At 33.4% G+C, this 20,777-nt stretch overlaps 1 protein-coding gene and 1 pseudogene across 2 annotated transcripts; one reads left to right on the top strand and one right to left on the bottom strand.

Annotated features, from left to right (window-relative positions):
- The first annotated feature begins 64 nt into the window (after nucleotides 1-64).
- Nucleotides 65-5,791, top strand: LOC114914999 (protein MAIN-LIKE 2). The gene is made up of 3 exons (XM_083065101.1): nucleotides 65-3,352; nucleotides 3,444-4,205; nucleotides 4,309-5,791. Exon 1 carries the CDS (start codon nucleotides 1,841-1,843, stop codon nucleotides 2,723-2,725), a length of 885 nt encoding a protein of 294 aa, XP_082921227.1. The 5' UTR covers nucleotides 65-1,840; the 3' UTR covers nucleotides 2,726-3,352; nucleotides 3,444-4,205; nucleotides 4,309-5,791.
- Nucleotides 5,792-13,761: 7,970 nt separating this feature from the next.
- On the bottom strand, nucleotides 13,762-16,836 carry LOC145949295 (uncharacterized; annotated as a pseudogene). The gene is made up of 9 exons (XR_014430015.1): nucleotides 16,113-16,836; nucleotides 15,921-15,997; nucleotides 15,745-15,822; nucleotides 15,213-15,580; nucleotides 14,980-15,114; nucleotides 14,632-14,769; nucleotides 14,270-14,325; nucleotides 14,107-14,176; nucleotides 13,762-13,962 (listed from the first exon to the last, which is right to left on the bottom strand). The product of XR_014430015.1 is annotated as an uncharacterized LOC145949295 (transcript).
- Nucleotides 16,837-20,777: the final 3,941 nt, after the last annotated feature.

Raw genomic sequence — 20,777 nt, 5'->3', positions numbered from 1 at the left:
GTAATATCTCTTATTTCCTTTCTCTTCCCTCTCTCTTCTCTTTCTTCCTTTTACCCCTTGTCTCTCTCCTCTATTTATCTCATTTCTCTCTTATTATAAATAAGGTGAATGCGGGGTCAAAAAAAAGTCGCTTACCTATATAATGTATCTTATTTATCCTATAAATCGCATAAATTAAAATACTAATTCTTACCTTTCTCTGCTTCTCTTACATTTGCTGCATTGAGTTTTTCGTTATAATAACGACTGGGAAATTGTATTTTTGGATGGATGAAAATCAATTGTTTTGCTTATATTCTATGCAATAACGTTTACGTTTACATTACCAAAAATATTGAGATGGATATACAACATTCTTACATCTGTTTCAAGATATGTAAACATATTTCTAACTAAATAATTTCCAGAGGCAAATATTAAGGATATTTTTGCCTTATAATTATATATTCCTGGGAATAAGTTCTAAAGGATGATACAAAATACCAGACATGAAAAGTGCAACCATAATGTTATTAAGGGGAAAAATAATTATATAATTGTATAAGTTCCACAAAATGTTTTCACAATAGCTATTTTGGATGATTTTGTAAAAATGAGAGAAAAACATTAAAAAATCATAGTTTTGAAAATTGGCTCTATCAATCCAAATCTCTTATTAGATGTTTATACTTTGGATTCAGTATAACTCGGCGGAATATTTTCAAACCACCAAACCCAGGGTTAATAAGAAGATACGGTTTATATTAGCTTCACATTTGTTATCATTGATGTTCCTTTTTCACGCTGTCCAAGCTGAATTGCAACACTCTTTTCACGGCTTTTTGACCTGAGTAAATAATAAAAAAAAATATACGAAATAAATTAAAAAAAATATATTTATCCAAATAGGTGGTTTTGGACACGTGGGCGCCAACATGGCAGTAAAAACGCCTAGGAGGTGGGCGTTTTTTAGAAAACTCCTCCCCCCAAGCGCCTTCTTTTGGTGATGTGGTTGGGGCACCTTTAAACTAAAAACGCATGAGGGGGAGGCGCTTTGTTGACGTGTCAGGTTTGAGAAGAAAACGCCCCTCCTGGGCACCTTGTACACATGATAGTCCTTCATTGAAGGAGTCTGGGGTGGACGCGCCATTTGTTGTCCATTTGACACGTGGCACATCCCCCCCCCCCATTTTTTGTATAAGTGTTATCCAAGAGAGTAAAGGGGCAGAAGGTTTTTTGAGAGAGAAAACGCTTGAAGTCCCGGCCGCTCTGAGAAAACGGTTCTAGCAGTTGATTTTAAAAAATTTGATTGGCTCACAAAATTTTATTTGCACGTTGTTATCAGGTATGCTTTTTTACTTTATTTATTTTAAAATTAGAAATAAATATTAAAATAGAAAATGTGTAGGGCTGGTCCGTGAATGGTTTCTGGGTGTGGAACGGCCCGTTCTGATTTCAGAACGGGCCGTTCTGATTTCAGAAGGGACCGTTCTGATTGAAGAAATTGTTTGTTATTTTGGTCTGGAACGGGCCGTTTTGAAAGTAGAAGCGGTCGTTGTGGGGCCGTTGTGGGGTCGTTCTGGTTGTTTGATTTTATGAAAAATGGAAGGGATTAGAACGGCCCGTTTTGCTTTCGGAACGACCTGTTCCAGTACCCAATTTTAGACACGTTTTGTGCAATGAGAACGGCTCATTCTGGTTTCAGAACGGGCCATTCTCATTGCAGTCATGAAGGATTTCAGTTGAAAATTTTGAATTATTATGAGGGATTAAATTAGGTATTTAGGCATTTATAAAATTTATAATTAATTAATTGTTTGAGTTTAATATTTAATTTGTTTGTTTGTTTAATTATATCAGGATGTCTACACAAATGATTCATGCAGGACCTATCGACGATTCATTATTAAGGCTTCTACCATTCCATATATTTGAGCATATATGGAATGGAGCTGAAGATAGGGTTCTGAAGGTTAGGAGTGCAAAACAATCAGAGTTGCGTGGTGGTGACATTCCAGCTGCTGTTCATGATCTTCTACAAAGGGCTGGTTTTATGGGGATGGCACAGATTAGTTACTTTCCTGTGGACAATCATTTAATATCTGCGTTAGTTAAGCGATGGAGACCAGAGACCCACACATTTCACATGCCCTTCGGCGAGTGTACTATCACGTTGGAGGATGTTGCAATTTTACTTGGGTTGAAGATCTCTGGGGCACCCATTACTGGATATGCAACTATGGATTGGGGAGCTATTGTGCAGCGCCTTCTTGGCATGACACCCCCTGAGTCAATGCTTGCTGGCAGTCGATTGAGGATGAGCTGGATTGACCGGCACTTTTCGGATGTTTCTAAGCATATACATAGCCAGGAACAGTTGGAACGCTATACTAGAGCGTTCATTTTACGCATAATCGGAGGATATTTATTAACTGATCACTCTAGCTCGCTTGTATCCCTCAGATACCTGAGTTTCCTCGAAGACCTAGATGTTTGTGGTCAAATGAGTTGGGGGTCATGCATCCTGGCGAATATGTACAGGGAGTTGTGCCTGGCCACGAATTATGATCACAAGGAAATTGGTGGTTCAGGTATTTTACTGCAATTATGGGCATGGTATCGGTTTCCATTTATTGCACCACCTCATCCACCTTTATCTACATTTCATGTTCCTCTAGGGGCAAGGTTAGTAACTATATTACTTGTGATCGATTTAAGAATAAATATATTTAGAATTAATTTGTAAATTGAAGAATTAATGGTTTTTTTATTTTTATAACAGGTGGAATTATGCCTTGCATAAACCTAAAGAGGAAACAAAAGAAAAAATTGTGAAATATAGAGAGTATTTTGACCGTTTAAAAAGAGAGGATGAAGTTTTAATTTATAAAATTATATTGAAGATTTAGATTAAAAAATTGTGATTATAAATGATAATTGCTAAGTACTTAATTGTTTTGTTATTTTGCAGTTTGTATGGCAACCATACTTGGAGTTACTACCTACATTACCTCCTTACTGTTTTGAGGACTTACAAGTATGGAGGTCAACTATCCCATTGATTAATCTTCACATCGTCGAGTATTATTACGCAGATCGTGTCATGCGACAATTTGGGATGGTCCAACACATTCATGCGCCTCCTATTCATTCGGAGAAATTGCATGATCTTTCCTTGAGAGGCAAGGATAATACGGACTGGTCACGCATGCACGTTCAATTTGTGCAGGAGTGGCAGTCACGACATGATCGTGTATGGACACAACCTGCGTGTGATACACCACACTTGAGTAATAGCTCAGAATACATGGTGTGGTATAGGAAACATACAAGGCGATGGATTTCTCCTTCTAGTGCAAAGGAAGGATATGTGGTGAGTACAAATCTACGCATGTATTTAAATAATTACTTGTGACATATTTACGAATTTAGTGTTCTGATGATATTTATTATGTTATTTGTAGACCGATTTTCTAGAACACATGTATCATGGCACCAGTGAAGAACATAGGGATTCCTTCGATTTTAACATGATGCATGAGAGGATCGGTCACTGCTTGCAGTTGCGAGACGAGGTGAGCAGGGTGAGTTTCCCTTTTACACCGGTTGCATCTGCAACATTACCACAACCAAACGCAGTTCAGGTGGAGCACATTGGGGCAGGTCGACAAGAAGGAAAGGGGCTAAGTCATTGACGAAGGCGAGTTGAGCACCAGGGTTTACAGTTGTCAGTTCCTATGATTGAGCCACCAACTGGGACATATTATCCGACTACATTGACCCCGGATGCAGATGTGACACAATATGTATGGTACTGCACAAGACACATCTTTTGGGTTTGACACAGCAGGAGTGTCTGGTGCAGGTAATTTCCTGGCATCGGAGTCGATGGGTCATGTCCCGAGTATGTCGGGTGGTAGTATGTTCCAGTTTACACCTACTCCATATGTTCCACACATGATCTCTCCATCAGCACCTATGATGGATTATCGAGATTATCGATTTGGACAGGCCTCATGTATGATAGGAGGATTTTATGGTGGGGATACGTCTTCCCAACATCCAGGTTTAAGGCATGATTTGAATACAGCATTAGTAGCGAAAGCTGGAAGCCCTGAGGGAGATGGTGATGAGGTAATTCGGAGAACCCAGATCGTGGTGCTCGCCATAGACAACGCCAATGTATACTAAGTCCCCATGAGCAGCACATGCGGAGAAATGAATAGGTAATTTGAATAATAAGTTGTTAGTACTTAAACGTAATTGATCGTTCTATATTTATTTGTTGACGTAAATGTTTAGTTTACTAATATTAAATTTTTTTTACAGTTGATATGCCACCGGACCACGCTGGTTACACGCTCCAGAAATACGATAATACGTTGAAGAAGTAATTTGTATTTTTTTTAATAGTTACTGTAAACGTTGTTGTAATTATTTTATTGTAATACATAACAGTTTAATTGAACTAGAATTAACATATGATTTAACATTGGAGGAATTTTATTCTTTAAATACACAGCAAAATACAAACTTGCAATGCGTTATTGATTACATCTTCATCCAGCATAGAGCAATTGGTTCTATTATGCCCTTCACGCCTACAATGTCCACATCGTTGCCTCCTTTGGGATTCAGTCCAATTCATTTCATTTCTAATGCGGGTGGATTTTGGGCGTCCCTTTGCACGTATCATTGTCTCATCTGGGAGTATACGAGGTCCATTATTAGGTTCAATATTTTCTTCACTTCCAAGTGGGAACCATTGACCTGAATATGCCGCTTTGATGTATTCGTTAGTATATGCAGCATCAACAAAAGTTAATGGATATATACGAACGTGTGCACAAGCTGTTATTGCATGTGAACATGGATATCTATATGCCTGAAAAGCGCCACACTCACATTTTTTTTCAGTTAAAAAAACATTGAAAACCTTCCCACCTCGTTGTGTTACTGCATTGAAGATTTCTTCAACTTCAAATCTTGAACACTCATAATCATACCTGTGAATGAAATGAGAGGTTGCTTGTTGTTTGCATTGACATCTTCTTCATCCTCTGTATCAGATGAATTCAAATTGTCGGCTTCATCACCTTGTCCCAAATTGATATCATCGTCACTCAAGTTTGTCTCAAAATCAATGTTTGAGTCAGGATGATTTATTGGTGGTGAGATTGGAACATTTCTGGGTTGTAAATTAGGGATGTTAGTCGTCGGATAAGATGTTGTTTGTTCAAATTCATGATGACTAGTGGTTGCCTGAGTTTCATTAACATGAATTGAAGATGGCACAACCACATCTACATGAACATATAATTCAATCATATTCATTTTATATTGTCTCTCAAAGCTATCAAACATACACTCAAGATCTTCATCATCACATACATCAACACTTTCATATGATACAGGATCAAGAGAACGTAAATATCTACATTGTATGTTGGAGATAATTTGATTAGCATTAAGATGTAACTTTCCATGAATTTTATTCTTTAAATATTCAACATCAATACCACGACTAATACGTATTGTTTTATGACTACCCACGAATGAACAACCCTCAGCAGTTTGGTTAATTGTACCATTGTAATACACTACACAAATGAAAGACATGATTTAAACGAAATTTGACAGATACTAAATAACAAACACAGCAACTATGCAACAAATCAGATAACAAAACAAACAAAAGCCAAATAAGTTGGATGGTGAAATATTTTAAATGGCATTTGTATATTTATAGACCCATGAACAGTGCATTTGTCTACAAAATACATGATCTACACCTTTGATTCTGTCGGTGCGATCAGGGCCATTCGTTTCCCCTGCTACTAGGAGACAACACTTCTGACCCATGAACAGTGATCGATTTAAATTTGAGATGATCTACACCGTTGATTCTGTCGGTGCGATCAGGGCCGTTTGTTTCCCTGCTACTAGGAGACAACACTTCTGACCCATGAACAGTGATCGATTTAAATTCGAGATGATCTACACCGTTGATTCTGTCGGTGCGATCAGGGTTGTTCGTTTCCCCTGCTACTAGGAGACAACACTTCTGACCCATGAACAGTGATCGATTTAAATTCGAGATGATCTACACTGTTGATTCTGTCGGTGCGATCAGGGTCGTTCGTTTCCCCTGCTACTAGGAGACAACACTTCTGACCCATGAATAGTGATCGATTTAAATTCGAGATGATCTACACCGTTGATTCTGTCAGTGCGATTAGGGTCGTTCATTTCCCCTGCTACTAGGAGACAACACTTCTAACCCATGAATAGTGATCGATTTAAATTCGAGATGATCTACACCGTTGATTCTATCGATGTGATCAGGGCCATTTCCCCTGCTACTAGGAGACAACACTTCTGACCCATGAACAGTGATCTATTTAAATGATCTACACCGTTGATTCTGTCGGTGCGATCAGGGCCGTTCATTTCCCCTGCTACTAGGAGACAACACTTCTGACCCATGAACAGTGCTTGATTTAAATTCGAGATGATCTACACCATTGATTCTGTCGGTGCGATCAGGGCCGTTTGTTTCCCTGCTACTAGGAGACAACACTTCTGACCCATGAACAGTGATCGATTTAAATTCGAGATGATCTGCACCGTTGATTCTGTCAGTGCAATCAGGGCCGTTCGTTTCCCCTGCTACTAGGAGACAACACTTCTGACCCATGAACAGTGATCGATTTAAATTCGAGATGATCTACACCGTTGATTCTGTCGGTGCGATCAGGGCTGTTTGTTTCCCCTGCTACTAGGAGACAACACTTCTGACCCATGAACAGTGATCGATTTAAATTCGAGATGATCTACACCGTTGATTCTATCGGTGCGATCAGGGCCGTTCATTTCCCCTGCTACTAGGAGACAACACTTCTGACCCATGAACAGTGCTTAATTTAAATTCGAGATGATCTACACCGTTGATTCTGTCGGTGCAATAAGGGTCATTCGTTTCCCCTGCTACTAGGAGACAACACTTCTGACCCATGAACAGTGATCGATTTAAATTTGAGATGATCTACACCGTTGATTTTGTCGGTGCGATGAGGGTCGTTCGTTTCCCCTGCTACTAGGAGACAACACTTCTGACCCATGAACAATGATTGATTTACATTCGAGATGATCTACATCGTTGATTCTGTCGGTGCGATCAGGGCCGTTCGTTTAACCTACTTTATGCTTTACATTTTCATTTGTCATTTTTCATTATAAGGAAAATATTATGACATTTCTTAATCACACGCGTAAATATTATTCATACTTCAACACTTTAGTACTACATTCAAATTAAGACAATACTTTTAAACTTCAAGAAACACTTAACTATTGTTTAACAACAACGACAACAATAACATGAAGTTAACAAAGTAAACACTGACTGTTTACAAAATAAACAACGATACAAACAAGAAAACATTGATTGTTAACGTATACGGTAACCTACATGAAGTTTAGTTGTCTTTCAAATGAATTGATCATGTTCCACATCTGCAATTGTTGAGGCTCCAGATCTTCAAAAGTAACAAACAAATTCAGTAGTAATTCATTCGGGTCTTCTGCAAATTTGTGAAACATGAATGTCACATCTTCATCACAGGTTAAAGGATATAGAGTATATTGCTTTCCTCCATCTTCGTATCTAACTGGACAACGATAATGAACTTGACTTATGCGTTTGCTATCCCCTTTGATCAACCTCCTATGTACCTCATTCAACAAATCAACAAGTGTCATGTCTTCGTTAAGTTTGATAACTCTCCCACTAGATGGCATTTGTATGGCATAATCAAGACTGTACTGAGTTTCAAATATCTGAACATTTTGAAACACAAGAGCAAACACTGTTGCTGAACCCATTCTTCGAAATCACTACTACAATATTTCTATCTTAAGTTGAAGAGAAACTGGTTGAACATAAAACACACACACACACTTATATTTATAGGCAGATGGACCCTAACTAAAATAATAAAATAATATGAAGTGCATAATTTAATAAAAAAAAATTTCATTACCAAATTAAAAAACAACAACAACAAATACATATAACTAAAGTGCATAATTTTACGAATATTTAATAATAATATTATCCAAATTTAAATATTACAATCCACAATAAATTAAACATTACAACCATCCGAATTAACAATAAACCTAAAACTAAATTACAAATATTTTTTCTCATGAAATCATATATCCTTCGGAATAACCTGCAAAAAATGTAACATACATTTGTTAAACAATATTACTTACAAAATAAATTATATTTAACTAACACTACTCACCCGTTTTACATTATTTTTTTAGTTATATTAAGCAAGTAAGGACCACGGAAACGCCTGGGGGCAAACACGACAACCTGAAGAAAAGAAAAACAATTTCAATTCAACACATAAATAACATATAATTTAATTTTATACAACAAATATTACCTGTTTCAAAATTAACACACACCCCACAACAATGTTTTCCCCATATTGTGGGTGTTGCTTAACTTTGTAATGTAAGCTTGCACCAATCGTTGCAGTTGGGTCCTGAAATAAATATTTACAATTAATTACAAAACAATTTTTTTAATGTATAAGAAATTCACTAACCATACCTTTAAATTAATAGTATAATTTCCCTGTTGGGGTCATAGACTCCACAAAAGCAACAACTGTTGGGACTCTTTCTAAATTGTGGTTGATATTAATCAATGTTGTCACTTCAGGTAGACCTATTGTTAAAAAATTAAAAATTATAGTTAACATTATTTGCATCATTAAATTTACACACATGAAACTTAATATGCTAAACAAACCTCTAGAGTTCACATAATGAATAGCATAGCGCCACGGGTTAGAGTTGAACACCAACATCGCAGGTCCGTTAAGATCAGCCAAAAACTGTTGTGTTGGTAAGGGATTTTCAGATTCCCTGTTCTTCATTGTAGTTTGGACCAAACCAGCTGGTCCAGGAATAACACGGCCAATGTCACGTGTACTAGATGTCTCTTTGTCATCATCCCCAAGTTTTGGTGTAGGGGGTGACAACGGAGACAATGGCTCCTGTTCTCGAGCTTCTTCAGCCTGTCTAGCTGCCATTGCACTTCTCATTGACGCCAAAAATTGTTCATCTGTCCATACTTCATTTGATGGAACAATGTCTGCTTCTTCGTCACTATTAGGTACATAATCAATACCTCTACGAGACATTCCTGATAAACTACAAATCAAAATAAATATTTCATTAATATTGTCTCAAATTTTAAAATTTCAAATATTCAGTATAATATCATAATTTTTAACATTGCAATAAATACATATATTCAATTATAAAAATCAAATTATTTAACTTTCATTAAAAAAAAATTTAATTGGGGCACTGGAACGGCCCGTTCTAATTTCAGAACGGGCCGTTCTCATTGCAACATATGTGTCTTATCTATGAATCCAGAACAGGCCGTTCTGAAATCAGAACGGCCCGTTCTCAGAGAGCTCAACAGAGGTTATTTTTTGTTCCAGAATGGCCTGTTTTAAAAGTAGAACGGGTCATTCCGTAGCATTAATTAACATTCCTTCAATACAATAAGAACAGCCCGTTCTGCTTTCAGAACGGACCGTTCTTATTGTACATAACTCTCCTTTCTTTTAAAACCAGAATGGCCCATTCTGAATAGACACTTTTTCAGAACAGCCCGGTCCACAATTATAACTTACGTATTAAACTTCCTTTTTAAAAAAAATTAAATTATTATACCACTCTACTTTACAAATTCAACAACGATACAAACATACAATATATTATACACATTAAAATTTAAAATTACAATAAATAAAATATATTACTTACTTGTACACTCCTGGACTACCAAATAAAATATGAGTTGGACCACACCGAAGGAACAAAATTTCTGAAACCAATAACACGTTCACATTTAACTACTTTGAATTTGAAAGCGCCTGATTCGGGGGAGGTATTTTCTGAAAACGCCTCCCCCTGACTCTTTTATTACTCTGTTAAGTGACCCACGTGCTCCAATTTGGCACAAAGAGAAGGCGCCCAGGGGGAGGAGTTTTCTAAGAAACGCCTGCCCCCTATGCTTTCAATTCATTGATTGCCACGTGCACAAAGCGCCTATGGGAAGGCTCTTTGTGCACAACGTACTCCCCCCTACCACATCACCAAAATAAGGCGCTTGGGGGGAGGAGTTTTCTAAAAAACGCCCACCCCCAGGCGTTTTCATTGCCACGTTGGCGCCCACTTGTCCAAAACCACCTATTTAGGTAAATAGTTTTTTTTAATCTATTTCGTGTATTTTTTTTTATTTACTCAGGTCAAAAAGTCCTCTTTTCACACTTCCTGAAGGAGGATGCACACCAAGTCACATCCCCTTTATGAGGGGCTTCTGAAAATAAAAATTCAACAAAAAAAAAATTACACAACAGAAAAATTGAAACTAGGTGATTCAGATATTTAGAAAGAAATAACCACTTAAACAAAGTATCTAGTATTTATTAATTTAATATATAATTTCATTTTTTTTATATAAGATATTTTTCAATCTAAAATTAAATATTTAATTGTATAAAAATTTATATCTATTACTTTTTCGATGTATTTTTCTGTATAAATAAAAAATAAAGATAATTTTAAATAAAAAATAATAATATAGTGATCATTAAATTAACATATTTTATTATTATATAATTAATTTAAATAATTTATATAAGATATTTTTGTTTAAAATTATATATTAATTTATACAATTTAACCGATTTATAATTTTTTAACTACATTATTTTGAAAGTTCTTTAAGATATAATATAAAAATTGAAATTTATTATTAATATATGTATATATATATAAATATTTCAAAAACAATTAATAAAAATTAAATTATATGATTCAATTAGTGACATGTGTTAATTTGATTTCTGGTCTATTAATTTAATATTTTAATTAATTTAATGATTAATCTAATTTTTAAAACATTATATGAAATAGTCATAAGATATTTTTGAGTTTATTCAAACATCTTTATCACAAAAAAACAAACTTATCATTTCTTTTCAGAATTGAGATCCTTTTCATTTCTTTAATTTTGAGTGTAGAAATAATTTTAAATGTTAGTCATCTTTTTTGTGATTAACATTTAATGTCATTTATACATTTAAAAAATTTAAAAATATACAAAAAAAAAAATTGAGAGAAAGAAATGGAAAAGATTCAAACTCTTTTTTTTTTTGTTTAACAACCTAGTTAGTAGTCCATGTATTCATTTCTATACATGTTTTGAAATGATTTATTTATAATTATTTCTTTAAAATAAATAATATAGTAGAAAATTATGTTTTTTCTACAGAAATAAACAATTAAGTCATAATACAATAACGGAAGAAGATATTACCATCATTCAAAATGAGCCAAATATATTATTGATTGTACTTAAACAATACTTTCTAGTTTGAAACTTTCTTATGTATATGGTTGTTGTGACAAACGTAGAAATATTGAATTCGATTATTTAAAATATTTTTCTAATAAAATAATTAGTTTTTTTGTTTGATGTGTTTGTTTAAACTATTTTTTTTAAATCAATTTATCTTTTTTTTTTTAAGAAATAGCTCTTATCTTCCTTTTAAAGAAATATCTTTTAAAAAGTATTTTTTAGAAACACTTTTATTTTATATTTTTTTAAAAATAATATCCTTAGATGAAAATATGACAAAACTTATATGTAATGCATTTTATTGTTCATATTTATATTTTTGTTGTACTTCCCAAAACAAAATCGTGTAGTATCAAGAAGGCTGATAAGAGCATGAAAAAAGTTTGGTCAAAGTTAGATATTAATCATGTATCCCTAGCATTCTCAGACAATAGATTCATTAAAAAAGGTATGCAAGATGCTCACAAAATAAAAAAGAAATTTAGTAATAAAATATTGCTCAAATAGTGTGGTGAGAGAAAACCAAACATTAAGTTAACATAGTATTATACTCCCAAATATTATTAAAAAAATAGTTTAATTGTTTTTACTTTTTAAATTTTATTATATTTAATGTGCAATGTACGTAAAATAATTGTTTAAAAGTAATAATATAAAGTATAATAAATTTAACTATTGTTTTGAATTGTTAATTCTCAAGTTTGAACTAAGCCATGCACAAATTATCTATATTTAGCTATGAAGTAACACATGTTAACAAATATAATTTTTAATTTTGTTTAATTTAATAAAGAAATATATCATATAACTCTTCACTGAATTGACTCGTATAGACAGAAAGTGATACTTTTAATTACGATTTTATGTCCAAGGTAGGACCTAATCCTTGTTTAAAGATATTAATTGTTGAACTATTTAAACTAATTACTTTGATCATTTTCAATTTTTTTTATAAACTTTTCACTAGTACAAAAGAGGTAATTTACGTTGGTTATTTTAAGCTTTTTACTTTAGAAAAAAGTCCGACGTAAATGCGGGAGACGTAAATTTATGTTGGTTTTGAAAACTGACATAAATTTACGTCAGTCTTGAAAACTAACGTAAATTTACGTCAGACATTACCAACATTCGACATAAAAAAGTAGTAAAAAAAACATAACGAATGCAAGCAAAATGACCCATTCTGCATGGAGAACGGGTCGTTCTTCATGCAGAACGGCCCGTTCTTCTTGGAGAACGAGTCGTTCTGCTTGCAAAACTGGCCATTCTGCTTGATAGAACAACCCAAACAAATTGAATAACCAAAAAACCGAATAGAAAGATAGCCACAATAGCAATACGAAGCAAAAAGGTGTTAGCGAAACCCTGATTCATACCTAATGAGCTGCAACAGTATGCGAATGAGTAACGAAGACACTACTAGAAAAATTAAAATTAGAGAGGGAACAAATCCGTCACTAATTTTGATAAAATCCGTCACAAATCAATTAGTGAAGGAATTTATGACGGAAATGATTCCGTCACAATTAGTGACGGAATTAAGGCATCACAAACAATATAATTTCCGTCACTAATTTCTAATAATAAATGTTTAGAAATTAATACAAATCCGTCGCAATTTGTGAGGGATTAAATCCCTCGCAATTTGTGAGGGATTAAATCCGTCACAAATTGTGATGACTTTAATTAAGTAGAATCCGTCACAATTTGCGAGGGATTAAATCCCTCGCAATTTGTGAGGGATTAAATCCGTCACAAACTGTGATGACTTTAATTAAGTAGAATCCGTCACAATTTGCGACGCCAGAATGCCGTCACAATTTGCGACGGATTTTATCCGTCACTAACTGGGATGAATCCCTCACTAACTGTTGATGACTAAATTTGAGGAAACCATTTGTTTTTAAGAGTCTGGTAATCGATTACCTATACATGTAATCGATTACTAGACAATGAAAATCATATGTTCGAAATTTACTTATTAAAAGGTTCTCTGGTAATCGATTACCCATTTCTTGTAATCAATTACCAGAAGATGAAAATTCCAAATTTTAATTTAAACTTTACAACTTGAAACTAAACCGTTGTAATCGATTACCAAGTCTTGTAATCGATTACCAGAGCCTATTATTCTAGACTAAACAATAACATTTGTCTTCTGAAATTTAATAACAAGTAACTAAGTGTGCTATATAATCCTATCATATGCAAACAATCATTGAAAAATGCGTTTATAGTATGTTAATGGAACAATTATTGATTCAAGATCTTGCGTATTTAATTTGTACAATTAATCAACTGTATATAATAACTCATTACTATTGTCCAACATATTATATTCATATGTTCTCATATAGTAAAACTCTAACAGTAATAATTATAAAAATTGAATGATAAAAAGGTTATAAATACCTTCAGTAAATCAGAAACCTTCTCAGCAATATATCTTTGTTCAATATTGACTCCCTCCTATGTTACTTATGAACATGAATGCACAGTATAACTTCATCAACACATTACACCTAAAAGTAAAACTTAATAAATTCTAGGAACAATATATATAAATTATTGCAACCAAAACTACATGCCTGGGTGGGTTCAAAACTATATACGGAATAAATAATACAAAAACACAATAACAAAACTCCAGCAACTTAGGTACTCACCAATTCCAGTTTCTGAATTATCAAGATTCCCCTACTTTTGATCTAGAGACAAGCCAGATCCTACTTTTTCCTAAAACAGTTTTTAATAGGCAAACTGAAGTCAAGGCAATACAAAATTGCATTCTCTTAACATCACATCAGATACCAAACGTATCATGATTACCTTTATAGGATTCAAAGACACTGATGCTTTAGCATTATTTGACTCACTATCTGAATCTGCATTCCACAATTGGAAGAAATTCAGAAAAGAATACTATATATGTACTGAATAATAAGAGCAACAAACCAACAACGAATGAATTATCAAGCAAATTTGTGAACATGTGAAACTCCCAATGTAGCACTAGTAAATTTTTGTATTAGTCATTAAAAATAAAATAGTTAAAAAAAATTATGAACATCAAGTGGTAATTTTTTTTTATTATCAGTATAGAAGTATAGCTATAATAATAATGTCAATTTTTTTTATTTGTCTTTTTTTTTATATATAATACGATGATAAAAATTAAAATGTGATATTACCTTTAGTGTGTTTTCCTGACTGAAATATTTTGAATTTCTTTTCCTTCTATGAGTAACCCTTTTGCTTGCCAACTTGGAGAGACAGAGAGAGAGATCATGTCACAAGAAGCTAAACATGTGTCGTGATTTTCCAAAGCCCTGTCAAGTTACTAAGAAATAAAAGTCTTTTTTTTATAGCAAAGCATTATATGATAAAATTATATATGCAGGTAAGGATTCCAATTAGTGAGTCAAAATACCAATAAAGAAATTCAAAACTAACACTGGAATTTGAGCTTATAACAGAAGGAAAAGAAAGCAAGCTACAGAGACGGATCAGCACAAGAATTTCTAAGTTGAATTAGATACCTGTATGTCCCCTCTGGTTGCTTTACAGCTGCATTGAGGAAAAAGGAAGTAGCAAGGCATCTGCGAAATTGAAGCATATCATCTCCACAAGATGAAGGATTCAGACCCATTTGTTGAACATGACCCTGAATCTGCCTGCAAATAGTATTTTAGAAATGAGAAAGCATAAATGTCTGGACTAGAGTACATTATAAATAATATTTTTATATTTAACTTAAAAATAATAAAATTACCTGTGAATGTCACGAGCATGTCTAAGAGACCGGCTATTAATAAAGTTTTCCTTGCACCATTTTCTATAAACCTTTTATAAAATAATGCAGATTTGGACTAATACTGCCGTAGAAAGATCTTCAACACCTATAATGAAATTCTGTTAGAGAAAACGACTAAAATTGTTAGAGAAATATAAAATAAAAGGGATATAATTGTTCTCACCGAGTTCAGCCAGAAAATCAAAGGCATCCAGCTTCCTAAAACCACACAAGAACCAAATAGTAAAACACTAACAATTCTAACCAAGATCTTACCTATCAATTCAGGTAAAGATATTCTCAGAAGACATAACCACCACTGGAATCTCTCTAAATACAGACGACTCCTGCAGAGATTAACAGAAGGAAAAAAATTAAAAATCAAGAAGAAAAGGGGGAAAACCCACTACTATTAAATCAGCAAAACACTAACAATTCTCCCTTCTCTCTTCCATTCATCTACCACAACAAATTAAATTTAAAATAAAAAATAAAAAATCTGATTTCTCACCTTTATCTTCTTGAGTAATTCATATCCAATCATCCCCGGCATAGAATAGTTTGTCATAATCAAATTAACCTTCACACCCTGTCACCACAGAAATCATACAACAACATAAGCATCACTTCCAAGTGCCAAGTAAAAACCCCAAATTATTAAACAACCCAAAAGCCAAATTTGCTTACATCAAAACCAATGGAGCTCTTATCCCCATCCAACCCCAAATACTACAGAGCCATGCTCCTACTCTCCACCACCGTCACTGCCAAAACCAAAAACCCATTTCCAAAAACTATCAAAACCCATTTCCAAAAACCATCAAAACCCGATCCAAGTGCAAGAGAAAACACCAAAATTTTCCACCTTTAGTTACATACCTTTGCAAGACGAGATTTTTAGCAAGCGTTCAATGACCTTGCGGTCGACGTGGCTGTCATCAACGGCGAGCACGTGCAACTTTCCAGCACCCATTTCCGGCATGAGAAGATCAGCGGCGGCAACCATGTTCCCTCGGTTGAATGAAGAAAGAAAAGGGGTGTGAGAAAAATAGGAGAAAAAAAGGGATATGTGTAGGGTTAGGAAATCGGGGACGGTGATGCGGTGGTTGAAGGAAGTGGTTGGAGTGGTGTTGGACGAGGAGAGTTTATCGAGCACCGTGGAGTCGAGACGCACTTGAGCGCGGGACGTGGCGACGGCGAAGACGGAGGTGGAAGAGGGAGGCGCGGGTAGTTTAAGGGGAAAAATGTGAAGAGACAGAGAATGTGTGAAGAGGGCTCCCTTCTGCCCTCTTTTAGGGTTTCTGAAATTACCCCTTTGCCCTTCTAGAAGGCTTGGGTCAAATTGGGCCCAAACTGATTTGAACATTGCAAAACAAGGCCCAAAACGTTTCCAGATTCCGTGGGTCATTTTCGGGCTCCATTTTGACCATCTTAGGCTTCGAATTAGGAGATGCACATTAGTGAGACATTTGTATCTTTTTCTCTTAGCTTTCCAAAGCCACCAAGATTGCTCAATTCTGAGTCCTGTAGCTCCAGATATGGCCAAAAACCCGAGCGAAGGTCAAACTGTCCAGAAACAGAAATTTGATTAGTTTTGCAATTAGGCCCATAATTCAAATGACAATTAGCAAACATGATAAAACCACGAAATTAACCCTAAATGTGAGAATTAATCAATGCCTTAATGATATGAATTGAAGCACTAAATTACGGCTCATCAATCGGTTTATAAGAAAAAGGACTACAAATTTTAGTTCCTAGCCAATCAAACCATCTTGAAATCAATTTTCTTTCCACCCTAATAGTCACAACTGTACTAATAAACTTTTTCATACACAAAATTACTACAATTACAACAACATGGCTGAAGTTCAGAAAAACCTTGCACTTCCAATCATGAAAAACCATAACCATAACCTCTATCACATAACCCCTCGCATTGGCCGCAACATCCATCAAAACCCTCAAACACAATGGATGCAAAAAAATTTGGAAATCACTCAACTCTCCAACTAAAACCAACAAGGACAAAGCCTCATCTAAAGTAAATGCTATAAAACACGGGTTTGTGGAGTAGTTTTATATTGTTATAAATTTGTTGAAATGATTTTGTAATATAGTTTTGTTGAAATGATTTTGTAATTTTAAGGGAAATATGTTAACTGATATGTCAAATAAATATTCTAATTATTTTATAATAAATTAAAATAAAAATATAATAAAATATGTTACCTGATATGTCAAATAAAATACATTAAAATATTATAATCAAAAGAAATTTATTATTAAATCAAAATATTATATAAATCATAATTAAAATTATAATAAATTTTCTGATATTAAATTTATTATATATTAAAATTAATTACAGATTTGTATCAAAGAAATTGCTACATATTTCAGATTTTATTTATTATGTTTTATAATAAATAAAATCCAATATTAAATCAAAAGATTATAAAAATCATAACTCAAATCTAGGTAAATATTTTGATATTAAATTTATTATATTAAAATTAATTAATTAAATATTTGTATTTAAGAAATTGTTAAAGATTTTAGATATTTATTTTAAAGTTTTTATTTTATTAAATTAATTAAAAATTAATTAAATTTTATCACTTTTTAATAAAGTGAGTGAATGATAATCAATTAACTAAAATTCAAAAACATATTTTAATTAAAAATAATTTTTTGGTTAATACGGTAACTAAAAAGTATTATAATAAATAATTAAACTAAAAAAAATAAATTTTATAATGGTTATTTTTTTAATGATACTAAATTTAATATTTTAATTATTTTACAATAAATTAAATAAAAAAATAATAAAATATGTTAATTGATATTTTAAATAAAATATATTAAAATATCATAACCAAAAGAAATCAAGTATTATATCGAAAGATGAATAATTGATTTAGTATGTATATACCTAATTTTATTTAAAATGTGATCCCAGAACGGGCGTTCTGGTTTCGGAACGGTCCGTTCTGGTTGCAGAACGGGCCGTTCTGGCCGCAGAACGCTCCGTTCTGGAAAATATAAATATAAATATACATGTTTTTTTGTTGTTTTTCTTATATTTAAATATAAATGTATAATTTTAATATCTCTATGATTCCTATGAAAAACCTAATGGTGTGTTTGGATGAGAAATTTATATAAGGTAATTTATTTATTTGAAGAATTTCAAATTTCTTGAGGTGAAATGCTTTGTTTGGATGAGGAATTTACAAAGAATTTGAAATCCAAACATTTGTGAAATTCCTTAAAATAGTATAATTTCAAATTCTCCCAAAAATAGCAGAATTTGAAATTCCTCATATTTGTTTTTCTTATTTCACCTATATATTTTATCTTTTCTTTTCATTCTTTTAATTATTAGATATTCAAAAATATTTTTAAAATTATTAAATATTATCTTATATTAATTTTTAAAATTCTTAAATATTTAAAAATTAGCTAATATTTATTTTTATAAAATTTATTTTAAAAATCTCAACATATAAATATATTTTTAAAATTAATTTTATCATGATGGAATCAAATTATCATATCTAACCTAATAATTTAAAATTTGAGATATTTGAATTGACTTAATTATCCAAACAAAATATTTTAACAATGATAGAAATTGAAATCAAAGTAATTCAAATACCAAGAATTTCAAATTCCTTGAATTTGTAAAATTACTCATCCAAACACACCATAAGGGAATGCAATTGTAAGAGACAATTATATGAGTAAGATGTTTATTGTATGGATTATAGTACTTTGTGGGTTTTTAAGAAAACCCTGAGAGAAACAAATAAACTATGCAAGTTTATATTTTGTTTTTTGATTGTTCTGTTGTATTCCTTGTTGCGTGAGATGTATGAATATCTATTTAATTCCACAAATACATGAGTTTTGATTTGAATTAAACATGTTTGGTATTTCTGTAACGAGCCACCCTAGGCCGTCACATCAATAACCAACCAAAATAAAATATATAAAATAAAGAAAATAGAGCAAAAGCCAGCTACGCTAGAGTGTAATTATACAATAACATATAAATTGTTTCCAAAATATATAATATAATCTGCTATGGCAGAGTCATCATCCTTAGTAAAGTTATACAGTAATCCAAAAGATAATATAATATAGACACCCTAGGTGCTGGTCAAGCTCTAAACCTTGCTACTACTCAAAGCAGCTATCATAAGACTTCTTGCTATCCCAAGCCTCACACCTGATCTGCTCCCCCACAAAGTGAGATCATCACAGTCCAAACCACATGGAAAACATGCAAGGGTTAGCACATATAAAACCAACCATAGTACATGATAAAATATCATTAAACAGATATTTATCCATAATATATATATATCCGCACCAAGGAAATAAACCTTATAAATAGTTATTTCCATGCCAAATATAAATCAAATCTAAAATCCAATGCATACAATCCACACCATTTGTATACATATTCCACATCCAGAAACAAAGTCACACCACTGTATAATTATTCCATGATCTCACACCAACATATCCTCACAATGTTGGCCTCAACACCATCCACCAAGTGTTGACACGCACGCTGAAACATATCAGCAACCCAGGAATCACACCTGACCTCTCATGGAATTATACAGCTGGAATTACGTCGTCACGTAACCCTGGTGATCATGGCCACTTCATCCATCGGTATGACTCGGCCTGGCCCCCATACCGGTAGCAAATAGAATACTTAAAGGAGTACTTCAGAATCCACCTAACATCTGAAGTGGTTTATCATATAACCTTTGGAAAAGTTCCACATTGGAATCCTCACCATGGGATTCCCAATTTCATATTTTTCCAAAGATTATATCCTGATCTCACCAAGAGATCTAATCCATACCATAACCTTACTCCTTTAAGTCCTATTTACTTTTCCAAACCACATACACAGCATATTCCATAATTAAACATAACCATAACCATGCCAATTTGTCAATATAATATAAATATCCAAAACAACCATCAATTGATCCAAATTATACTATATGAAATGAAAATCTCCACATAAAATAGCATATTAAAATTATACTATTCCTATCATGGTCATACGCACTAGATTAATTTTATAAGCACTACCCTTACTTAGCATACTAGATTAATTTTATAAATGCCACCCTTACTTGTATAAACCTGAACTGAAACTCGGGCAGAACCTCCACCTCTCTCCTTAAACAGGAACCGAAACTCGGGCAGAATCTCCTCTACTGGATTCTTCTTTCTTCCTCTCCTCTTTCCTCTCTCTTTCTCCCTTTCTCTCTCTAGGAATTTTCTCTCTCAAGGCATACATTTCCAACACCCCAAGGCCCCTATTTATAGCAAATTTTCGCCACCTAACCAGAACGGCCCGTTCCGAAAACGGAACGCCCGTTCTGAATCCTTCAGAACAACGTAAAATTTTCGACTGGAACGGCCCCGGAACGGCCCGTTTCGAAACCCAGCAGAACGGCCCTGTTCTGCACAACCCAGAACACGTGTTTTTCTCTTTTGGAACGGCCCGTT

Source organism: Cajanus cajan, chromosome 10 (genome assembly GCF_000230855.2).
Source record: "Cajanus cajan strain Asha chromosome 10, NIPB_CcT2T_4, whole genome shotgun sequence".
NCBI lineage: Eukaryota > Viridiplantae > Streptophyta > Magnoliopsida > Fabales > Fabaceae > Cajanus > Cajanus cajan.
This window is presented reverse-complemented; position numbering and strand designations above follow the sequence as displayed.

What these genes read in the sequence shown, in the direction of transcription:
- LOC114914999 (XM_083065101.1), top strand. Translation starts at nt 1,841, where the DNA reads ATGTCTACACAAATGATTCATGCAGGACCTATCGACGATTCATTATTA.